At 32.5% G+C, this 20384-nt stretch overlaps 1 protein-coding gene across 1 annotated transcript; it reads right to left on the bottom strand.

The window, feature by feature from the left end:
* Positions 1-9: 9 nt before the first annotated feature.
* On the bottom strand, positions 10-19099 carry LOC123195693 (NADP-dependent alkenal double bond reductase P2-like). The gene is made up of 8 exons (XM_044609502.1): positions 18625-19099; positions 18358-18480; positions 8431-8564; positions 8142-8317; positions 7204-7376; positions 6732-6807; positions 2817-2944; positions 10-68 (listed from the first exon to the last, which is right to left on the bottom strand). The coding sequence occupies exons 1-8, from the start codon at positions 19097-19099 to the stop codon at positions 10-12; spliced, it is 1344 nt and encodes a 447-aa protein (XP_044465437.1).
* Positions 19100-20384: the final 1285 nt, after the last annotated feature.

Below are 20384 nucleotides of genomic sequence, written 5' to 3'. Positions count from 1 at the left end.
AAAGCTAGTTTAAGAAGTCTTATTCTCACGTTCATATGCCCACATCCTACTTGTTTCCTGACCAGTATCTGTTTACCAACCTCATATAAAATTTTACTTATTCAAACAACCGAACAAATCTCATTTTGCTGACAATGAAAAAACTTGTTGTATAACACATGAATTTATTCATGTTATAAATCCTGTATATATATAAGCAAATTAAATTAAAAAAAAATAATACACAATAATGCATAACATGTATGTGCACTTTATGTTTGTGTTATTTGTCTATTTTTTAAACTCAATAATATAAACTCTTTTCCTTTGCAGGAGCTCTAATTGTCTTCGTTTGTAGAAATCCAACATTTAGTAATAAGAAGACAGGTTAAAATTAAAGATTATTAAAAAATTAGAATGACACTCATCAATTTGGATGTTATGAGATACGAAACATGATCACAACACAGCATAGGCCGATGGTTGGAAAGAATATTTTTCAAAGAAAAAGAAACATAAACAGTGTAGATACCCATGGTTATAAATATCATACAATTCAGAAAAAAAAAAAAAACAATATACGTATCTTATGTTGAATTGAAAATTAATACGATGATAATGATATAATAAGTATATCATACAATAAGATACATATTATTGATACAGATTAAAATAATAGTTTGGATAAGTAATGTGATAACAATATATTTGAGAAATTTAGAATTTTAAAAGTGTTTTAGATATTTTCGAAATTGATGATATGATAATTAAAAATTTTATTATTTTATTATTATTATTATTTTAAAGATATATCTTATGATACAATACAATATGTGACACTATAAAAAAAAACAAGTTTTCAATACATGATATTTCATGCAATTCAACTAACATGTTGATAATATTTTCTTTGCATGTATAGAAAGAAATTAAAGTTCCTAATGACTCATTTTAATTTATGAAATAAGGGTACACTATTATAGAAACAAATTAAAGTTCTTAATTACTAATTATATCCTTTCTAAAACAATAAGAAATCATATTAGTAGCTGACTAAATAAACAAATAGTCCAGATTTATTACCACTTGCATAAAATTATTTTATAGCCAGTTATTTAGTCCTTAAACATGAATTAAATCAACTTGCTTCTATGCCTATAAATACTCCATGGAATAAGCCAATTTAACTTCGTCACTAAGCCATTTGAACAAGAAGAAAAGGCAAAACCGATCGACGAGTCCTTGTATTCTTGTAGTGCTTCTTTTTATTCTTTTCTTTGTTCAGAATAACAATTCCTGTGAGTTGCAATGTAGTTTTGATCTACCCAACAGTTGCTTTGGAAATTAGAATACATTATAGAACATAAATAGGCAAAAATGTTATAGAATTTCTCGATAGAAGTTGTGTCTTTGTATTGAAATTTGCTATAAGAATGTATTGCTTTTTAATAATAAGTGATAGCGGACCTTTCTCACCCAAAATTTTTTTGGGTCGTGTCAAAACTTCATGGGAAACCCTGTAAATTAGCACAACACAACTCGCAAAAATTAAAAAAAAATTAGAAAAATAAAAAGTTTGTGTGGGTTGACCTACAAAAAGGCTTACGAAGGCACAACCCTATAATGTTGTGGGTCTTGAGGTTTGGTGACTGGCATGACCCACTAAAGCTGGCATGCCCATGGTCAGGCCCTACCATTTTTGAGCCTAAGCTGGCCACATTGTAACTCACATGAATTGCTGTTTATGAATCAAAGAAAATGATCAAAAGAAGCTCTACAAGAATAAAAGAACTCATTGGTTATGCCTTTTCATTGCATGAGTATTTATAGGCATTGAAGCAACTTCATTTAATTCTTGTTTGAAGATTAGACTTACAGTAAAATATTTTTGTGTATGCAGTAATAAATCTTGAACAATAAACATTTGTGTATTTAGGAAACTACTAATTTGATTTCCTTTTTATAATTAGTAATTAGGAACTTTGACTTGTATTTTTTTATGAGATTTCGAGGTGTGTCCACTTTCTATAATATTGTACACTTCTTCCATAAATTAAAATTCAGAGTTCTATATTTTCTCAAAATTAGCTTGAAAGCACATGGAAATATAATCATGTATAAGCATGTGGTTATTTACTATTGTCATATTGTACCAGCAAATGAAAATGTTATATATGTGATAGTTGAATTATGTTTCGTATTATGTATCATATATTATATTTTATCTATGACACATATTTTTTAAAAATAATAACAAAAAAATAATAAAAATTTTTAATTATCATGTCATCATCTTTGAAAATATCTTAGACATTTCAAAAAAAGTTTTTAAAATTTTAGTTATATTATGTTGATGTCTCTGGTTTGTCAAACCATCTTCTTTGATTGGGTCAAGAACCGATCTAAGTAGACCTGACAGTTTGTGTCATCGGGTCATGTTCATATTATGTCAATTCAGGTTTCATGTCAAAAATCTTCAATCTTAACTCGATCTGATTTAGAATTGTGTCAAAATTTTTTAATACTAACCCAACTATTTAATATTCGAGTTAACTCGATCTGACTGAAATTGATCTAAAATTATCTATTATTTTCACTCTTGAAAGTTCTTTTTATCATTTTAATTTCTTCACCAAATTATTTCAATTTACTTTTAATGAAACACATAATGTAATATTTTGTTTTATTAACAAATGGTCTAAAAATTTATAGTATAAATTTATATACTATAAATTTTAAAACAAGTCAATAATTTGACTAATTAAATCAAATTATTACTACTTATTAATAAATTAAAATATTAAAATAAAAAATAATATGAATAATTATAATTATACAAAGATTATATTGCGAGATCATTTTGCATGCTGTAATTCGACCATGAATTCTCATATTTAGAAGCACTGCATCTAGTATTTTTCCTCTAACGTTTTGAAAGTAAATGTCAATTCCCTTAGGAAAGCACCTTAAAAAAGAAAATGAAAGTTTATGAGTTTCCATCATCCATGACCCTATAACTAAAAGAGTAAATTAGGGTTGGATATGATCCGAGTTAGCTTGAATCGAATGAATTGATTTCTAGTTGAATTTTTAGCTAAGGTAGATTTGATTTGAGATGAGTCAACTACCATTGGAGAGCCACCAATGGGATGAATAGTATCATCGGAGGAATGAATAGTGTCTTTGGTAGAATGAACAGTGCCTATAGATGAAAAAACAAGTCAATCTCAAGCCAAATTGTTAAATTAAAGCTCTAGCTCAAAATTGACTAGTTCAAATTGAGCCATGGATTTGATATGAGCACCTTTGACTCTAGCTTAATAGTTTGACTCAAGATCGGCTTGTTTTTCTATTTGGTAATGATAAAACCATTAATTGCTACTATTTTGATTTATAATTCCCTTGTGTTGTGTGGAAATTTGATTTAATCTAATGAAATTATTTATCTTTTTGCATTTAGGAAGTTTTGAGCAATTTTGGAATAAATTGGGCCAAAAAGAGGAAAAACTGGAGCAGATATATTAAACTGGAAATTTCGTAATGCAGACTAGGCGTGGGCACGTGAAAGATGAGAGCAGAATCCGGAAAACAGATCTGAACGCCCAGATCAGCTGCAAGAGTCCAGAAAATATTAAGATTTGCTTCCTAGGAAAAGGATAATCACCAGCTGAAAAAGAGGATTAATTGAGCTAAATAAGGAATGATATTTTTGGAAGAAGGATTTATATTAAAAATACATATCTTTTCCTTTCTTTTTGGGAAGATATGTATCACTTTGCTTGATTGGATTAGAAGATTAGGATTTACTTTCAATTTCCAGATTTTTAGTAGGAAGATAATATATATACTCTTATTTTTATTTGAGAATTATCAACCATTGTATGGAGAGAATTAGAGAGCAAAACATGTTCTACAGTGGCTGAGTAATTTATCTTGGTTGAAGGGATCTGAAACCATGGAACTACAATGATTGTGAGATTTATTTTTGTTCTTTAATGCATCTTTTTATTTATTCAAGTATTGATTATCTTTCTGAATTATTTGTTTATAATTGTGTTGGTTGATTTCTAAGGCGCGCGATTAGTTTATCAATTAATATAATCTACGGCTAGTTTAGGTGCTGAATCCGTAATTGTTCAATCCATCTAATCGAAGTGGTAACTAAGTTTATCGTTTGCTGCGTCAGAAGCGATAATCCTAGGGAAATAATCAACTAGATTAAATGCAACGTTGTACGTTTGTGTTGTCTTGCTTCATTGGTCTTTCTAATTCGTAATGCTATTATTTAATTAAATTTGAGATCGTATCCGAATTATTAATCAATAAGGGTTAATTGAAATACATGTTTTTGGTTAACTAATCATAAGGAAGGACAGGTTAATTTAATACCACAATGAATATTTGAATAATTAATTTGATATTTTGTTTCGATGATCGATCGTAGTTCCAATGGTGGATGTGACCGAAGACCAAGGTTTGTTAAATCGATTTATTCTTTTTAGATTATTTTACTGAATTTTTAATTAGTGTTTTTCATTATAATTTGCATTCACTTCAAAACCCCCCTTTTTATTTATTTGTTTCGATTTATTCGTGACGACATACTAATCAAAGCTCTTCTAGTATTTTTCCTCTAACGTTTTGAAAGTAAATGTCAATTCCCTTAGGAAAGCACCTTAAAAAAGAAAATGAAAGTTTATGAGTTTCCATCATCCATGACCCTATAACTAAAAGAGTAAATTAGGGTTGGATATGATCCGAGTTAGCTTGAATCGAATGAATTGATTTCTAGTTGAATTTTTAGCTAAGGTAGATTTGATTTGAGATGAGTCAACTACCATTGGAGAGCCACCAATGGGATGAATAGTATCATCGGAGGAATGAATAGTGTCTTTGGTAGAATGAACAGTGCCTATAGATGAAAAAACAAGTCAATCTCAAGCCAAATTGTTAAATTAAAGCTCTAGCTCAAAATTGACTAGTTCAAATTGAGCCATGGATTTGATATGAGCACCTTTGACTCTAGCTTAATAGTTTGACTCAAGATCGGCTTGTTTTTCTATTTGGTAATGATAAAACCATTAATTGCTACTATTTTGATTTATAATTCCCTTGTGTTGTGTGGAAATTTGATTTAATCTAATGAAATTATTTATCTTTTTGCATTTAGGAAGTTTTGAGCAATTTTGGAATAAATTGGGCCAAAAAGAGGAAAAACTGGAGCAGATATATTAAACTGGAAATTTCGTAATGCAGACTAGGCGTGGGCACGTGAAAGATGAGAGCAGAATCCGGAAAACAGATCTGAACGCCCAGATCAGCTGCAAGAGTCCAGAAAATATTAAGATTTGCTTCCTAGGAAAAGGATAATCACCAGCTGAAAAAGAGGATTAATTGAGCTAAATAAGGAATGATATTTTTGGAAGAAGGATTTATATTAAAAATACATATCTTTTCCTTTCTTTTTGGGAAGATATGTATCACTTTGCTTGATTGGATTAGAAGATTAGGATTTACTTTCAATTTCCAGATTTTTAGTAGGAAGATAATATATATACTCTTATTTTTATTTGAGAATTATCAACCATTGTATGGAGAGAATTAGAGAGCAAAACATGTTCTACAGTGGCTGAGTAATTTATCTTGGTTGAAGGGATCTGAAACCATGGAACTACAATGATTGTGAGATTTATTTTTGTTCTTTAATGCATCTTTTTATTTATTCAAGTATTGATTATCTTTCTGAATTATTTGTTTATAATTGTGTTGGTTGATTTCTAAGGCGCGCGATTAGTTTATCAATTAATATAATCTACGGCTAGTTTAGGTGCTGAATCCGTAATTGTTCAATCCATCTAATCGAAGTGGTAACTAAGTTTATCGTTTGCTGCGTCAGAAGCGATAATCCTAGGGAAATAATCAACTAGATTAAATGCAACGTTGTACGTTTGTGTTGTCTTGCTTCATTGGTCTTTCTAATTCGTAATGCTATTATTTAATTAAATTTGAGATCGTATCCGAATTATTAATCAATAAGGGTTAATTGAAATACATGTTTTTGGTTAACTAATCATAAGGAAGGACAGGTTAATTTAATACCACAATGAATATTTGAATAATTAATTTGATATTTTGTTTCGATGATCGATCGTAGTTCCAATGGTGGATGTGACCGAAGACCAAGGTTTGTTAAATCGATTTATTCTTTTTAGATTATTTTACTGAATTTTTAATTAGTGTTTTTCATTATAATTTGCATTCACTTCAAAACCCCCCTTTTTATTTATTTGTTTCGATTTATTCGTGACGACATACTAATCAAAGCTCTTCGAGGGAACGATCTCTACTTTCCTTTACTACATTTTTGTTGTAGGAATTTAGGATTTAATTTGGGTGTCAACGACAACACGTACCAGGTAACATTATTCATTTTTTCAATAACATTGTTTACCCCGCAAATAGTACTATTGTGACAATATGCACTAAATCTAAGGAGCTTAAGCTTGAGTTGGGTATTATGGATTCAATAAAATCATGCATACACATTTTTAGTACATAATTTTGGTATACAAATTAAGAGTGACTGTGTGATTGGATGAATTTGAGTTAAAAATAAAGTAATACCAAATCATATGATAACATATCATCTGTACACCTAAACTATATATGTATAACATTGCCCTTATGGATTCAATCTGACATCAAGCTAACTCTAAATTCAACTCAATTTAAATCTACTCCTAGAAATTGACCATTTCAAAGTTGCATCGAAGTCTTGCTCCTCTTCGTCGATGAAAGCATCGTCAAATCCCAATTTGTTCTTCAAAACTTCAACGAAAGTATTGAACAAGTGATTGTCAGAAGCATTAGTTAAATTGACTTATTGCATAACAATTAAATGTTTAATTGCAACAAACCAGATAACTCGAGGCAGGGATGAAGCCACTAAGGGCTGAGTGGTGGCTCATGCCCCCCCAAACCCCCTCTTGGAGAATTCAATGACTCCCCTTCTATTTTGTATTTGTAACAAAAAACCCCTCAGTTCTAATAAAGTTAATTTCTATTAATTAATTACTCAATTTTTATATTTTTAATCTGTACTTTTTTAAATATTCTAATTTTTTTCTTTTAAAAAACTACTTGTGACTTTGACGCACACACAATCTAGAATATATTTTACAATATTTTTTATAAAAGAAATGAAGGTTTCCCGGAGCTATTGGCTAACCTTTTCTTTACTTCCGGCACTTCCAACAACATAGCAGCTCATTAATTTAGCAAATTGTCCAACAAGTTGACCAACAGCGCCTGAAGCTGCTGAAATGTACACATTTTCTCCTTTCTTGGGAGCAGCTAATTCATAGAAACCGGCCCAGGCAGTGATACATGGCATGCCTGTAGATATACAAAAAACAAGATGTAAATTAAAAAGTGAAATACCCCTTGTGTTGACATTAAGAAGTTAAATCCAGATGCACATAAATATGAATATTTATGGTGGATTCTATCGAATCCAAGCTCCATAATACCCGGTTTGAGCTCCAAAGCTTATGCACAGTATTACAAGAGAGCGGCCGGTGGGGTGTTCAATTTTGTCCGGGGAGTAAACAATGTCAATGGGATAAATAATATCACAAGATAAACAAATATATTGATCTCAATAAAACTGAAGTTCTAACTCGAAATCGATTAATTCAAATTGAGTTATAGATTTGAGCTAAGCCTACTACATTCATAGAAATAGATACCAAATTATATATGGAAGGCAGGCAAGTACTAGGAAAACTCACCAATAATACCAGTATAATATGTTGGAGACAAAAGTCCATATATAATAAATATAATATAAGTGAGCGGTAAATAAGCGTAAAAAATTAAACTATAACACAAGTCAATTGATTTTATATAATCAGAGCATGAGCCAAATAGTGAGTCTAACAGCCTAAAGTGTTCCTGAATATAAGTGACAATATACCCATCCAAAAATGGCAAGCTTAATAGTTTATAGTGGTTGCATTTAAAGGAGAGTATTGAAGACTTAAATCCCACATCTAATACATTAAATATAAATGAGTAGTATATAAATGTCGAAGATTAGACTATAATACAAGTTGATTGGTTTTGTATAATTGAGTTTCAATCTTCATATTTATAGATCCAATATATTTCCAATATAATAGGATAAGGGGACATCAGTGTGATGGATTTTAAAGAGACTTCGAGTGCTCTCAATGAGACTGTATTCTTCCCATCCAACAGCACCCCAAACCAAGTCCCCTTTCTTCAATTCTGGATGCCCTGAATACACAACTCTAGCCACTCCAAATCCTTCCAATGGCTACATATATTTTACACCATGCAACAACATGAACAAGAAAACTTGGAAAATAACAAAAAAACAAAAAGACAAAACAAATTTCTTAATCCAAAGGCATTCAAGTAATGCTTTACCGATTCAAATGTGTAAGATAAACCAGGAATTCCCAGATTCCCATGATAGGATCGCAAGAAAAGATTCTTGACAATAACAGCATTTGAACCAGGTTCTACTTTCAATGAAATGGAACTTGTTTCCACCTCCAATTCTAATTCAATATCACTTGCTTGTTGTTCACTAGTACTTCACTATCACTTGTCATTTCTACTTTTTCTTACTTTGCTATAATTTTCCAGAAGTTAAATTTGAATAAAAATTCAAACCTATCTCTTTATTGGGGTAAATCACCATTGATTTTAAGACTATAAATCCAAAATATCCAAACAACTTCGTGCAAGAATATTCAAGAAAATGTCAACCCGTTGAATGATATACTTGCATGATTAGAGTTGGACTTGTCACAATTGAACCTGAAAAAAGGCCAATTTGAGATTAGTAAGTTGATGTTTGAATTCAGTTAAAAAATAATTTAACTTTAGGTTTGATCTATATCGACTCAAATTTAAATGTTCGAAATAGCTTTAAATTAGTTTATTTATAAAAATGAGTCCAATTGTTGGTGTAAACTCAATTGTTTGATTCAAATTTGATTTTGAGATGGAACAACTTTGATTGAACTTGACCCTAATTGTGATGATCAAAAGTCAAACATGTGATAAGGACCATCCTTCCCGTGCAAAAGCCTATGGAGTGATTAGTTTGACTGAATATGTGGATGAAGGTTTTCGGATGGCTAGAATATAAAAAATAATTTAAAACAAAAGACAAAATTGTAATCAAATTAGCCTCTCACATAAAAAATAAAATATGTAAAGTTTTATTCAACCTTGAGTGGAAAATATTTATTTAGCCTTATTTATATATATGGAATAGTGTTGGAGCGTAAACTACATCAATCCTACAAGACACGGTTGATGGGGAATCATTTTAAGGTGTAGTCCTGCAATTGGGGGTCAAGGGTCCAGTGTCCCTTATACTCAAAGCCCTCGAACATAATTTCATGAGGGAATTTTTTTTTAATTACATCATTTGCAATTCTTGTATAAATATTTAATTATATCTCTTGTATCCTTGGGAAATTAATTAAAATAGGTATAAAATTTACCGCATAAACCTTGTTGGGTAAAATTTCTGTAGTTTTATCTTTTTAAGCAAACCCTATTTTCTATTCCAACAATACCCTTTATCCTTTTTTCTTTATTCAGATTAGTTTTTATCAGAAAATGTTTTATTTTTGAGAATACACTGATTAAGTTTAATTTTTTCGTAATTGTTAAGATTTACATATCAAAAAATAGATTAATTTTTGATATAATAGTTGATATTTACATACCTTTAGTTGATATTTATACACCCCTTCACATTTTTATGTACCCCTACACAGTTTCACGTATCCTTTTACAATTTCACGTATCTTTTCACATTTTCACGTTCCCCTTCACAGCTTCACGCACCTCTTCACATTTTCACACACTCCTTTATACTTTCATATATTTTCGCACCCTTTCAAAAAAACAAACACCCTTTTGCATATTTTTGCACCTTTTCGAAAAGACATGCACCTTTTCCCTAATTTTTGCATCGTTTAAAAAAAAAACGTACACCTTTAACACCCGTGCACAACCCACACGCACTCTTTGTGTAGTTATGTTCATTTTTTTAAAGGTATGTAAATATTAACTATTACATCACAAATTAATATTTTTTTTATATGTAAATCTTAATAATTATGAAAAAATTAAACTTAATCTTAATCTGTATACTCTCAAAAATAAAAGATTTTCTGGTAAAAACTAATATGAATAGGAAGAAATAAGATAAAGGGTATTATTAAAATAGAAAATAGGGTTTGCTTAAAAAGGCAAAACTATAGAAATTTTGCCGAAAAGAGTTTATGCAGTAAATTTCATGCCTATTTTAATTAATTTTCCTGTATCCTTTAACTCTAAAATCAATAAGAAACTCTAATATGACCTAAAACGTGTGCATTATTAGTTAATCTATATTGTTTTGTGTGTATTTTTAATCCTAACACAGTCTTATTACCTTAGAGGTGGTGTGTTTACAATATTTGTAAATTTTTCTTTTTTATCTACTAAATATGTTTTTGTTGTAGTGAAGCTTTGTCACCCAATTATGTACTCAAATGATCTAACATCATGTGATTGGATGTTATTTCATTTTTAATTCAAATTATAGCGTGACTTTGTAAGTGAGTGGATGATACAAAAAACACCTCAAAATTTGTTGGGCACCCCACTTCGTCAGGGCTTTTGTGTTATAGCTTACAAAAATGGCTACAGTTAAGAGTTTTTTCAGAAAGCATAGATTTTGACATACGTTTTAGGGATTTTCAGTCAGGTCATCCACCTTGATGTCGTGAGAGGTTGGATGGTGCATAAGAACACCTCAAAAATTGTCAAATGTTCTCCCTCACTTACGGCTCTTGTACTATAGCCTACAAAAATGGCCAAAATTGGGATTTTTTTTCTTTTTGAAAAAACATAGATTTCACCTAGTCTTTTGCATGGATTTTGGTAATTATCAGTGAGAGTATACATTTCAATCAGTTTTGGACACAAGTTTTGGATCTTCTTAGTAAGGTTATCTATCTTGACTCATGAGAGGGTGGATAGTATGAAAATTGCCTCAAAAATTGCCAAGTGGTCTCTTTTACTTGAGGCTTTTGTGTTATATCCCACAAAAAGGGCAAAACTAGAGATTTCTCAAAAAGTGTGAATTTTAGGTAGTTTTGGTAACGTGTTTCAAGGATTTTTAGTTAGGTCATCTACCTTCACTCGTGAGAAGGTTGATGGTGCAAAAAATGGCTTAAAAACAATCGGGTGTTCTTCCTCTCTTAGGGCCTGTGTGTTATAGCTAACAAAAATGGACAAACTAGGGACTTCTTGAAAAACTTGGATTTCAATCAGTTTTGAGGATTCTTATTGCGGTTATTTACTGTGACTTGTGAGAGTGTTGATGGTGCAAAAGGAGTCCAAGAAGAAGAGTTGTTAGAGATGAAGAAGAAGAAGAAAAGTTGTCATAAAAGATGAAAGTTACTAAAGAATACATACATCCATACACACACACACACACACATATATATGGGGATCTTCCAAGTATTAAAGGCTTACAAAGTGCCTCTATCTCTATGTTCTTGGATGGATATGAGCCCACAAAATCTGAATAAAGGCCAATTCAAATCCAAAAAGTCTAACTTGAGTTGATAATGAGTTCATTGAAGAAGTCACCAAAAAGAGCTAGAGACGAAGATGAGTTGTCATAGATGAAGAAGAAGAAAAGTCAACGTAAAAAATGTAAAATAGCCAAAAGAGATAGAAAGTTGCTAGAGAAGATAAACCTATTGACGACTTTTTAGTTACTCAAATTTGAGTTGTGGCTATTTTACTCGAGTTTAGCTTATTCAAATCAAATGACAAGTTGAGCCCAAATGAGCTCAACTTGAATCTCTAAAGTATATCTGTCTTTTTATTTCATTGTATCTAAAATATATAATAAAAGTTTTTTTTTTTTTAAATTATAGGATTGTTTCTAGTAATTTCAATTAAGCTTAAATTTACTAAAACAAAAATGAAATTAAAAAAATGGTGAAAATCAATTTGATAGGAGTTAAAAATCATTTCTCATCAATTCATTTCATTCATCATATGTCATCATAAAAACACCCAAGTATGAGATGATTCGGAGTTCTCTAGACAATACTGCATGTACAGGCGTCATAAGAAGTCCAATGAATAGACAAATATTGTAGGTTCAAGTGGAAGATAGCTACAAAACTGTAATTATACAGTAAAAATGTAACATTTGGGTTCATTGTTAAGATATTATATGTATTAAATATATAGTCCACTATAGTTTTGATTTTAGGCTTCAAAATCCAAAATGCAACTTGATAACTTAGGAGTTTTCTAGGGATGGCAATGGGGAGGAGGGGTAGGGAGAGGATCTCAATCCCCCTCTTCATCCCTGTAGAGGATATCAATCCCCGTCCCTAGCACGTTCCCATTATAGAGAAGAAAATGATTTCTTGTCCCTTCTCCTTGAAGAAAAACCTCATCTCTATCCCCTCCTCGTCCCCGTGGGAAAAAATCTCTTTCCCATACCTGTAAAGAAAAATCTCTTTTATATATCCTGTAAACACAATATAAATATATTAAATAACAAAATTAAGTAAAATTAAAACTAACCCACTATTTCAAATGTCACAAATGTAATATATTAACCATTTTAATATACACAATAAAAACTTAAATAAATTTTAAAAACATAAATAATCTAAAACTATAAAAATATATTAGTATTTTAAGTAAATATATTAATATAAAGAGACAGAGATGGGGGCACAATAGGGAAGGCGCAGGGTGGGGAGGGGACACATGTATCCCTATCCCAAGCCTGTACCCCATTGTGGGAAATTTTTTCATTCCCTTCCTCATTTCTATTGGAGAATCTTTTACCCGTTAGGGTCGGGGAGAATTAGAGCCCCTAAAATCGGTTTCAAGTTCGACCATTTGAATGCCCGAGGTAAATGTCCAAGTTAAGATACATTTGAAAGGTTTGAAGGGTAAAATGTTATTTCATTTTAGTAATTATTTACTGTTAACGAATTTAAATGGTATTTTATTATCTTTTCAGGGTATATATCATTAAGGTTAACGAATTTCACTAACTATATTTTTGTACCTAATAGAAGGTGGGAAATTTTCATTTTTCGAATTCAAGGGTGGCAACTATCTTTTTAGCATAGTTTGGATAGGAAATAATCAATTGCCCTTGACCCTTCCTCTAAATTAGTTGCATATAACTTCAAAAGCTTATGGTAGAAAAGCATGTTAAGCAACAATGGTGATTATAAAACAATAATTTTATTAATATACAACAATTACAAATTGTACAAACCCACACTTACGCAAAAACTTACACCACTCACAAAATACAAACTTAACTCTCACTAACTTGGCACTCACAACTCACCCACTCACTTAGCACTAACTCACAGCCACTATTTCTTTCACACACTGAATTTTTGTTGCTCCCACTTACACTTACTATTTCTATTTTTTTCTACTCTTACTAACACAGGCTGCTACTATTTTTCACTCACTGCCTCTTAATTTTTTCACACACACAAATAACAACCACTCAATCTCATTTATAATAGTTTGATGTCAGCTAATTAACCGACTTTAATCCTTCTTCATTTTTCTGGAGTGGCGACAACAAGTTGATGCAAATTCTGGATGCCCTGGAAAGTGGCAGCAACTTGCAACATGGAAGGCGGTTCGCACAGGTTGGAGCAAACGTTGGTTGCTTGATGGAAGGTCTAGATTGACGGTTTACTTTTTTCATGATTCTTGTGGAGAAATATGAGAGAGGCGATGCTTGTATTATTTAACCACACACCACCCCCCCCATAACCAACTACTCTCATGTGTTGTTGATCTTGCGGTCATGCCAAGTTGTTTTCTAAAATTTTCAATCTTTGCATATTCTGGCATCTTTAATTAATGCTGCATTAGCATATTTAGGATTTAGTTTCCGTGGTTTTGTTGGCCTTCTAGATTAGGGTACTTGCTCCTCTTGCTCTATTACTTGAAGTTCTTCCATTGCCCTTGGAGAAACTCCAATCTTCCATTGACTATGTAATTTTTCATAAGACTCGGGCTTAACCTCATGGCGTTCAACTATTGACTACTCTTCAACAATTACTTCTTGACTTGGCTGCCCTTTGTCAAGCTTATCATTTCCTTTCACTCTTTATTAGATCTTTTCTTCAACCTCCTTGGACTTTGGTAGTGAATCTATCTACAGTGACTACCACGAGAATTCCTCATCAAACACTGTGTTTCTTGATATGTAACATCGTCCCATTGTTGGATCACAACACTTCCAATCTTTCCTTTGATCATCATAACCCACAAAAATGCAACGGATTATCTTTTTATCAAACTTGCTTTGTTGATGATCAAACACAAACATATCACAAATGCATCTAAATATTCTAAAGTGGTTTACCGTGGGCTTGAGATTCCATAACTTCTCAAAAGGTGACATAAAACCAAGCCTTGCTTAGGGTAACCTATTGATCACATATGTTGTTGTCTTTGTACATTCGACCCAGAAATGAGGTGGGACATTTTTCACATGCAACATGCTTTTATAAGTCTCTGCCAAGTGGTGATTCTTTATTTTTGTAACTCCATTTTGCTATGACATACTTGGACAAGAGAATTGTCTATGTATCCTACACTCATGTAAGTACTTTGAAAACTTTTGTGATGTATACTTTCTGGTACATGCTGTTGTTGACACCCAAATTAAATCTTAAATTCCTGCAACAAAAATGTAGTAAAGGAAAGTAGGGATCGTTCCCTCGAAGAGCTTTGATTAGTATGTCATCACAAATAAATCGAAACAAATAAATAAAAAGGGGGGTTTTGAAGTAATGCAAATTATAATGAAAAACAATAAATAAAAATTCAGTAAAGTAATCTAAAAGGAATAAATCGATTTAACAAACCTTGGTCTTCGGTCACATCCACCATTGGAACTACGATCGATCATCGAAACAAAATATCAAATTAATTATTCAAATATTCGTTGTGGTATTAAATTAACCTGTCATTCCTTACGATTAGTTAACCAAAAACATGTATTTCAATTAACCCTTATTGATTAATAATTCGGATACGATCTCGAATTTAATTAAACAATAGCATTACGAATTAGAAAGACCAACGAAGCAAGACAACACAAACGTACGACGTTGCATTTAATCTAGTTGATTATTTTCCTAGGATTATAGTTTCTGACGCAGCAAACGATAAACCTAGTTGCCACTTCGATTAGGTGGATTGAACAATTACGGATTCAGCACCTAAACTGGCCGTAGATTATATTAATTGATAAACTAATCGCGCGCCTTAGAAATCAACCAACACAATCATAAACAAATAATTCAGAAAGATAATCAATACTCGAATAAATAAAAAGATGCATTAAAGAACAGAATAAATCTCACAATCATTGTAGTTCCATGGTTTCAGATCCCTTCAACCAAGATAAATTATTCAGCCACTGTAGACCATATTTTTCTCTCTAATTCTCTAAGTACAATGGTTGATAATTCTCAAATAAAAATAAGAGTATATATATTGCATTCCTACTAAAAATCTGGGAATTGAAATCAATCCTAATCTCCTAATCTAATCAAGCAAAGTGATACATATCTTCCCAAAAAGAAAGGAAAAGATATGTATCTTTAATGTATATCCTTCCTCCAAAAATATCCTTCTTTATTTAGCTCAATTAATCCTCTTTTCCAGCTGGTGATTATCCTTTTCCTAGAAAGCAAATCTTAATATTTTCTGGACTCTTGCAGCAGATCTGGGCGTTCAGATCTGTTTTCCGGATTCTGCTCTCATCTTTTACGTGCCCACTCCTAGTCTACATTACAAAAATTCCAGATTAATAGATCTGCTCCAGTTTTTCATCTTTTTGGCCCTATTTATTCCAAAATTGCTCAAAGCTTCCTAAAAGCAAAAAGATAAGTAATTCCATTAGATTAAATCAAATTTCCACACAACACAAGGGAATTATAAATCAAAATAGTAGCAATTAATGGTTTTATCAAATTCCCCCACACTTATCTTTTGCTCGTCCTCGAGTAAAACAAAAACAAAAACAAAGCAAACACAAAAATGTTCCATCAATCTCTTTTCTCACGATACCAAAAAGTGTACATACCTTAAGATTCAAACCAACCAAGATTCAAGCATCAACACACATCATTATCAAACTTTACAAGGAAGTATGCACAAAGACAAATCAAGATAATCGCATTCTAAAGCATGTATAAAGCTTTGGTGAATCATCCTCACGGTTATCACTCATATCACTCATGTGTTTAATGGTTCGGTGTTTCGCTCAAATTCTTCCAATGCAAACATTCTACCATAAGCTTGCTTATGCACCAAATCTCCACCACTTAGATTATATACATGCATAAATCAAAAGGACTTTATTTTAGGTTGTAATGGGGCTTTGGGTAAAGGTGAGGATTAATGGATACAAAAGGTTAAAACCATGAATATTAACAAAACATTTAAACACATAAGGGGAACAAAAATGTAAAGCTAAAGCCACCACATTCACCATATTTCTTTGCTACTTGCCATTGCCTTTCTCTTCTCTCTTTTTCAACTTCTTTTCTTTTTTCTCTTTTTCTTTTTTTGTTTTCTTTTTTTTTCTTTTTTTTTTCCAGCAATTTTTTTTTTTTTTTTTTTGAATAACTATGAGAGTTGGGTAGCAAAGATAACAATATAAGGCAATCTCAATAGCACTCTTCATGCCAACTTCTTTTCATCATCTCTTCTTATACAATTAAGTTCCCTTTTTCCTCACATTTAAATTTCTCAAGACAACAAATTCACCAAGCAACAAATTTTTGTTTAAATGCCTTGCTTATTTTCATGGTTTGGTGAGGATTTTTACTTGAAGGCTTGGGTTTGTAATATGGTTTTAGCACAAAGAATCAAGGGTTTTGTAAGGCTCAAGGGGCTAACTAAGGAAATTAAAATAAGTTGGCTTTTTAAGCTAAAGGGTTCGAACAAGAATGCCTTTATCATTTTCATGCATGCATATTTCAATGTGGTCTCGAAACGGTTCAAAGCAAGTTCTAGAGATATATTCACATGGAAGAATATCACTCATTAAATAAAATATAGATTGATATGAATGTTTCAATCTTTTTCGGCTCAAAACTCACGAGTTAAATAAATTCACCTCAACTTCAAACAAACTCTAGCACTCAATTATCAAAATTTGTTTAAATGCATACCCTTAATTAATCTAACAAATCATTGTACAATGCTCTCCTATTGAATCGGCTAAATTCCAAGGCATGCATACAAATTAATTCATTCAAAGTGAGATTAATGGATTGTTTAGCTGACTAAAAAAACAGGGAAGGATACACTAGCTGCCAAAAAAATCAAACTTTATCCAGCAAGGCGCAGCAACATAGACAAAACATAAAAGTAGAACAAAGAAGACTAGAGCAGAGAAGAACAGAACACGTAAACAAAACAGAGCAGAAAAAAAAAACTAAATAAAATGAAACTGAAGGACAGAATAGTACACATCAGAAAAATAAACAGCAGAAAAATAAAACACAAATAAACCCTCCCCCACACTTAAACCAAACATTGTCCTCAATGTTTAACAAAACAGAATAATAATAAAAACTGAAATTGAAAAGAAAAAGGAAGGGGAAACTTCTCTGGTTTTGTGGAAAAGGAGGAACAAGTTGAATTATGGAGATGGTGGAGATGGCGGCGTGAATCCTTGCGAATTGAAAAAGGCGAGCAGATTACGCTCCATACGGTCTAATTTTTGTTCACATCTCTGCAGTTGGGTCCCTATATTGTCGACTGAATGAGCATAGGAAGATGATGGAAGATCTACTTGTGGTTGGGTTCTGTTGGGAGCTGCTTCTGCTTGCGTTCTGGGCTACCTATTTGGCCTGGAATGAGGCGGTGCTGCTGGTCCAAATTGCAGGAAACTGAAACTACCATCTGCTTGTTGTCTTACAATCCCCATCCTGTCTAAACAATTCATATCCAATGGTTCCACCTCACAAGCAGTATGCATGTTATGATTAGAAATATCTAATAAACCCAAGTTAACGGCTAATTGAGTAATATATGAACCAAGGATTAAGGGTTTATTCTTTTTCTGGACCACTGACTGGAATTGGGTGAGTAACCAAAAGCCTAAATTAACCTGAATGTTATGCTCCATACACAATAAAAAATAAAACTCAACTTTGGAAATGGTACCTACACTATCCCTCCTTCCAGAAAAATTAAAAGCTAAGAATCGTTGTAAATATTTGAACACGGGGCTTTTTAAATACGAACTCTTAGAAGCACTAGGATTATAAGGGGCAACATCAACTGACCATTCATGCCATAATTCAGTAGGATTAAAATCAGGACTGTAATCACATTGGGATCGTACGTAGCGCTCACTTTTTTCATCCTCTTTTTTCAAAAACCCCAAAGCAATGTTAAATTCAGAAATTGAACATGAACATTCTTTCCCCATTATCCTAAACTTAACTATCCCCTTGGTAAACAAATCAAATTCCTCAGCAACATTAAACTGAAATGTTGTATAAAATTCACGGGTGAGCTCAATAAATGCAGGGCAGTCCACATATACATAATTTTGCCAATTCAATCTATTCACTAGCTCATCAATTTCATTACGAATTCCTAATTGCTCAAGAGTGTGAGTGTGAATATACTTACATGGGTAGATTTTGCGCTCACACATGGACCCATACCGTTGTTGGTCTTGTGCATCAATGAATGTATTGAAGCCGCCTAATTTGAGTTGTAGGCTACTGGAGATTTCCAATTGCTTCCCTTTTTGAGTGCGCGAACGTGGACCCGAGCAGACAGAAGCCGTGGTGGTTGGTTGTGGCTGAGGTGACGGTGAAGGGAATGATGGTGGAGGAGTTACGTTCGTCGGAGACGGTGTAGACTGTGGAGCGCTATTGCTCGGTGAATCGTCGGAATCGGACAACAGCTCTGGTGTGGATAGTCTCTGATGGTCGGATTTTGTTGCTCGATGACGTTGTGAACGAGTTCGGACCATGGTGTTGCAAGATGGAGGAAAAGGGGCTACTAGGTTTTCGTTTTAGGGGGAGAGAAATTTTTGAGGCATGGGTTTGTTGAATATGTTCTCTGGAAGCAATTAACCCAGCCCTTTTAATCACACAAATTCATATGGCCCCCTTGGATTTAAGCAAATATCAAAGCAAAAGTTTGACTTTTGACAGAAATACATAACCCAGCTCCAGATTACCAAAGTGCAGATTCCTCCCCTCGTGAACATTTACAGAAGGCTAATTGAGACTGGCAGGAGGAAGAAGACGGTTGAACAGTAACCTGAAAATAAATTAAAATAAACCCAATGAAAAAAAATCATAAAATAATTGCTAATTAACTATCTAAACCTCCTATAACCGAAATTTAAAACTAAAAATTTGAACACATAAACCGAAATTAAAGCAATTGTTGAGAAAATTAAAATTGAAACATTAATCAAAATTAAGCTTGGGTTGCCTCCCAAGTAGCACCTTTGTTTACAGTCGTCGGCTTGACGTAAAGCCTTCGTCTAGTCATCCATGTACATGGGATCTTTCAGCTCTACTTCTCCGACGTTTTCAGTCGGCACTCTTTCGTAAAACAATTTGAGTCTGTGGCCATTAACTTTAAATACTTTCAATGTCATTAAGCTCTGAATCTCTACTGCACCATGAGGAAAAACGTTAGTAACAACGAACGGCCCAATCCAACGAGAACGTAATTTACCTGGAAATAATCGAAGTCTTGAATGATAAAGGAGAACTTTTTGGCCAAGTGAAAATTCCTTTCTGGAAATCATTTTGTCATGGAAAGCTTTTGTTTTCTCCTTGTAAATTCTAGCATTCTCGTACGCGTCATTGCGAATTTCTTCTAATTCTTGCAGCTGTAATTTCCTATGTTTGCCACTCTCATCCAACTTCATATTGCAATGCTTGACAGCCCAATATGCTCTGTGTTCTAATTCAACTGGAAGATGACAGGCCTTACCGAATATCAACCTATACGGCGACATCCCAATTGGCGTTTTGTACGCTGTTCTATATGCCCATAACGCATCTTCCAATCGCAAACTCCAATCCTTTCTTGTTGGACCAACTGTTTTCTCTATGATTGATTTAATTTCTCGATTCGAAACCTCAGCTTGTCCGCTGATTTGTGGATGGTACGCCGTAGCAATCTTGTGTGTTACATTATATTTTTTTAGCAGCGCCTCTATTGTTCGGTTGCAAAAATGTTTCCCTTGATCGCTAATTAGAGCCTTCGGAATGCCAAACCTGTTGAATATGTTAGAT

Source organism: Mangifera indica, chromosome 14, assembly GCF_011075055.1.
Source record: "Mangifera indica cultivar Alphonso chromosome 14, CATAS_Mindica_2.1, whole genome shotgun sequence".
In the NCBI taxonomy this organism is placed as follows: domain Eukaryota; kingdom Viridiplantae; phylum Streptophyta; class Magnoliopsida; order Sapindales; family Anacardiaceae; genus Mangifera; species Mangifera indica.
This window is presented reverse-complemented; position numbering and strand designations above follow the sequence as displayed.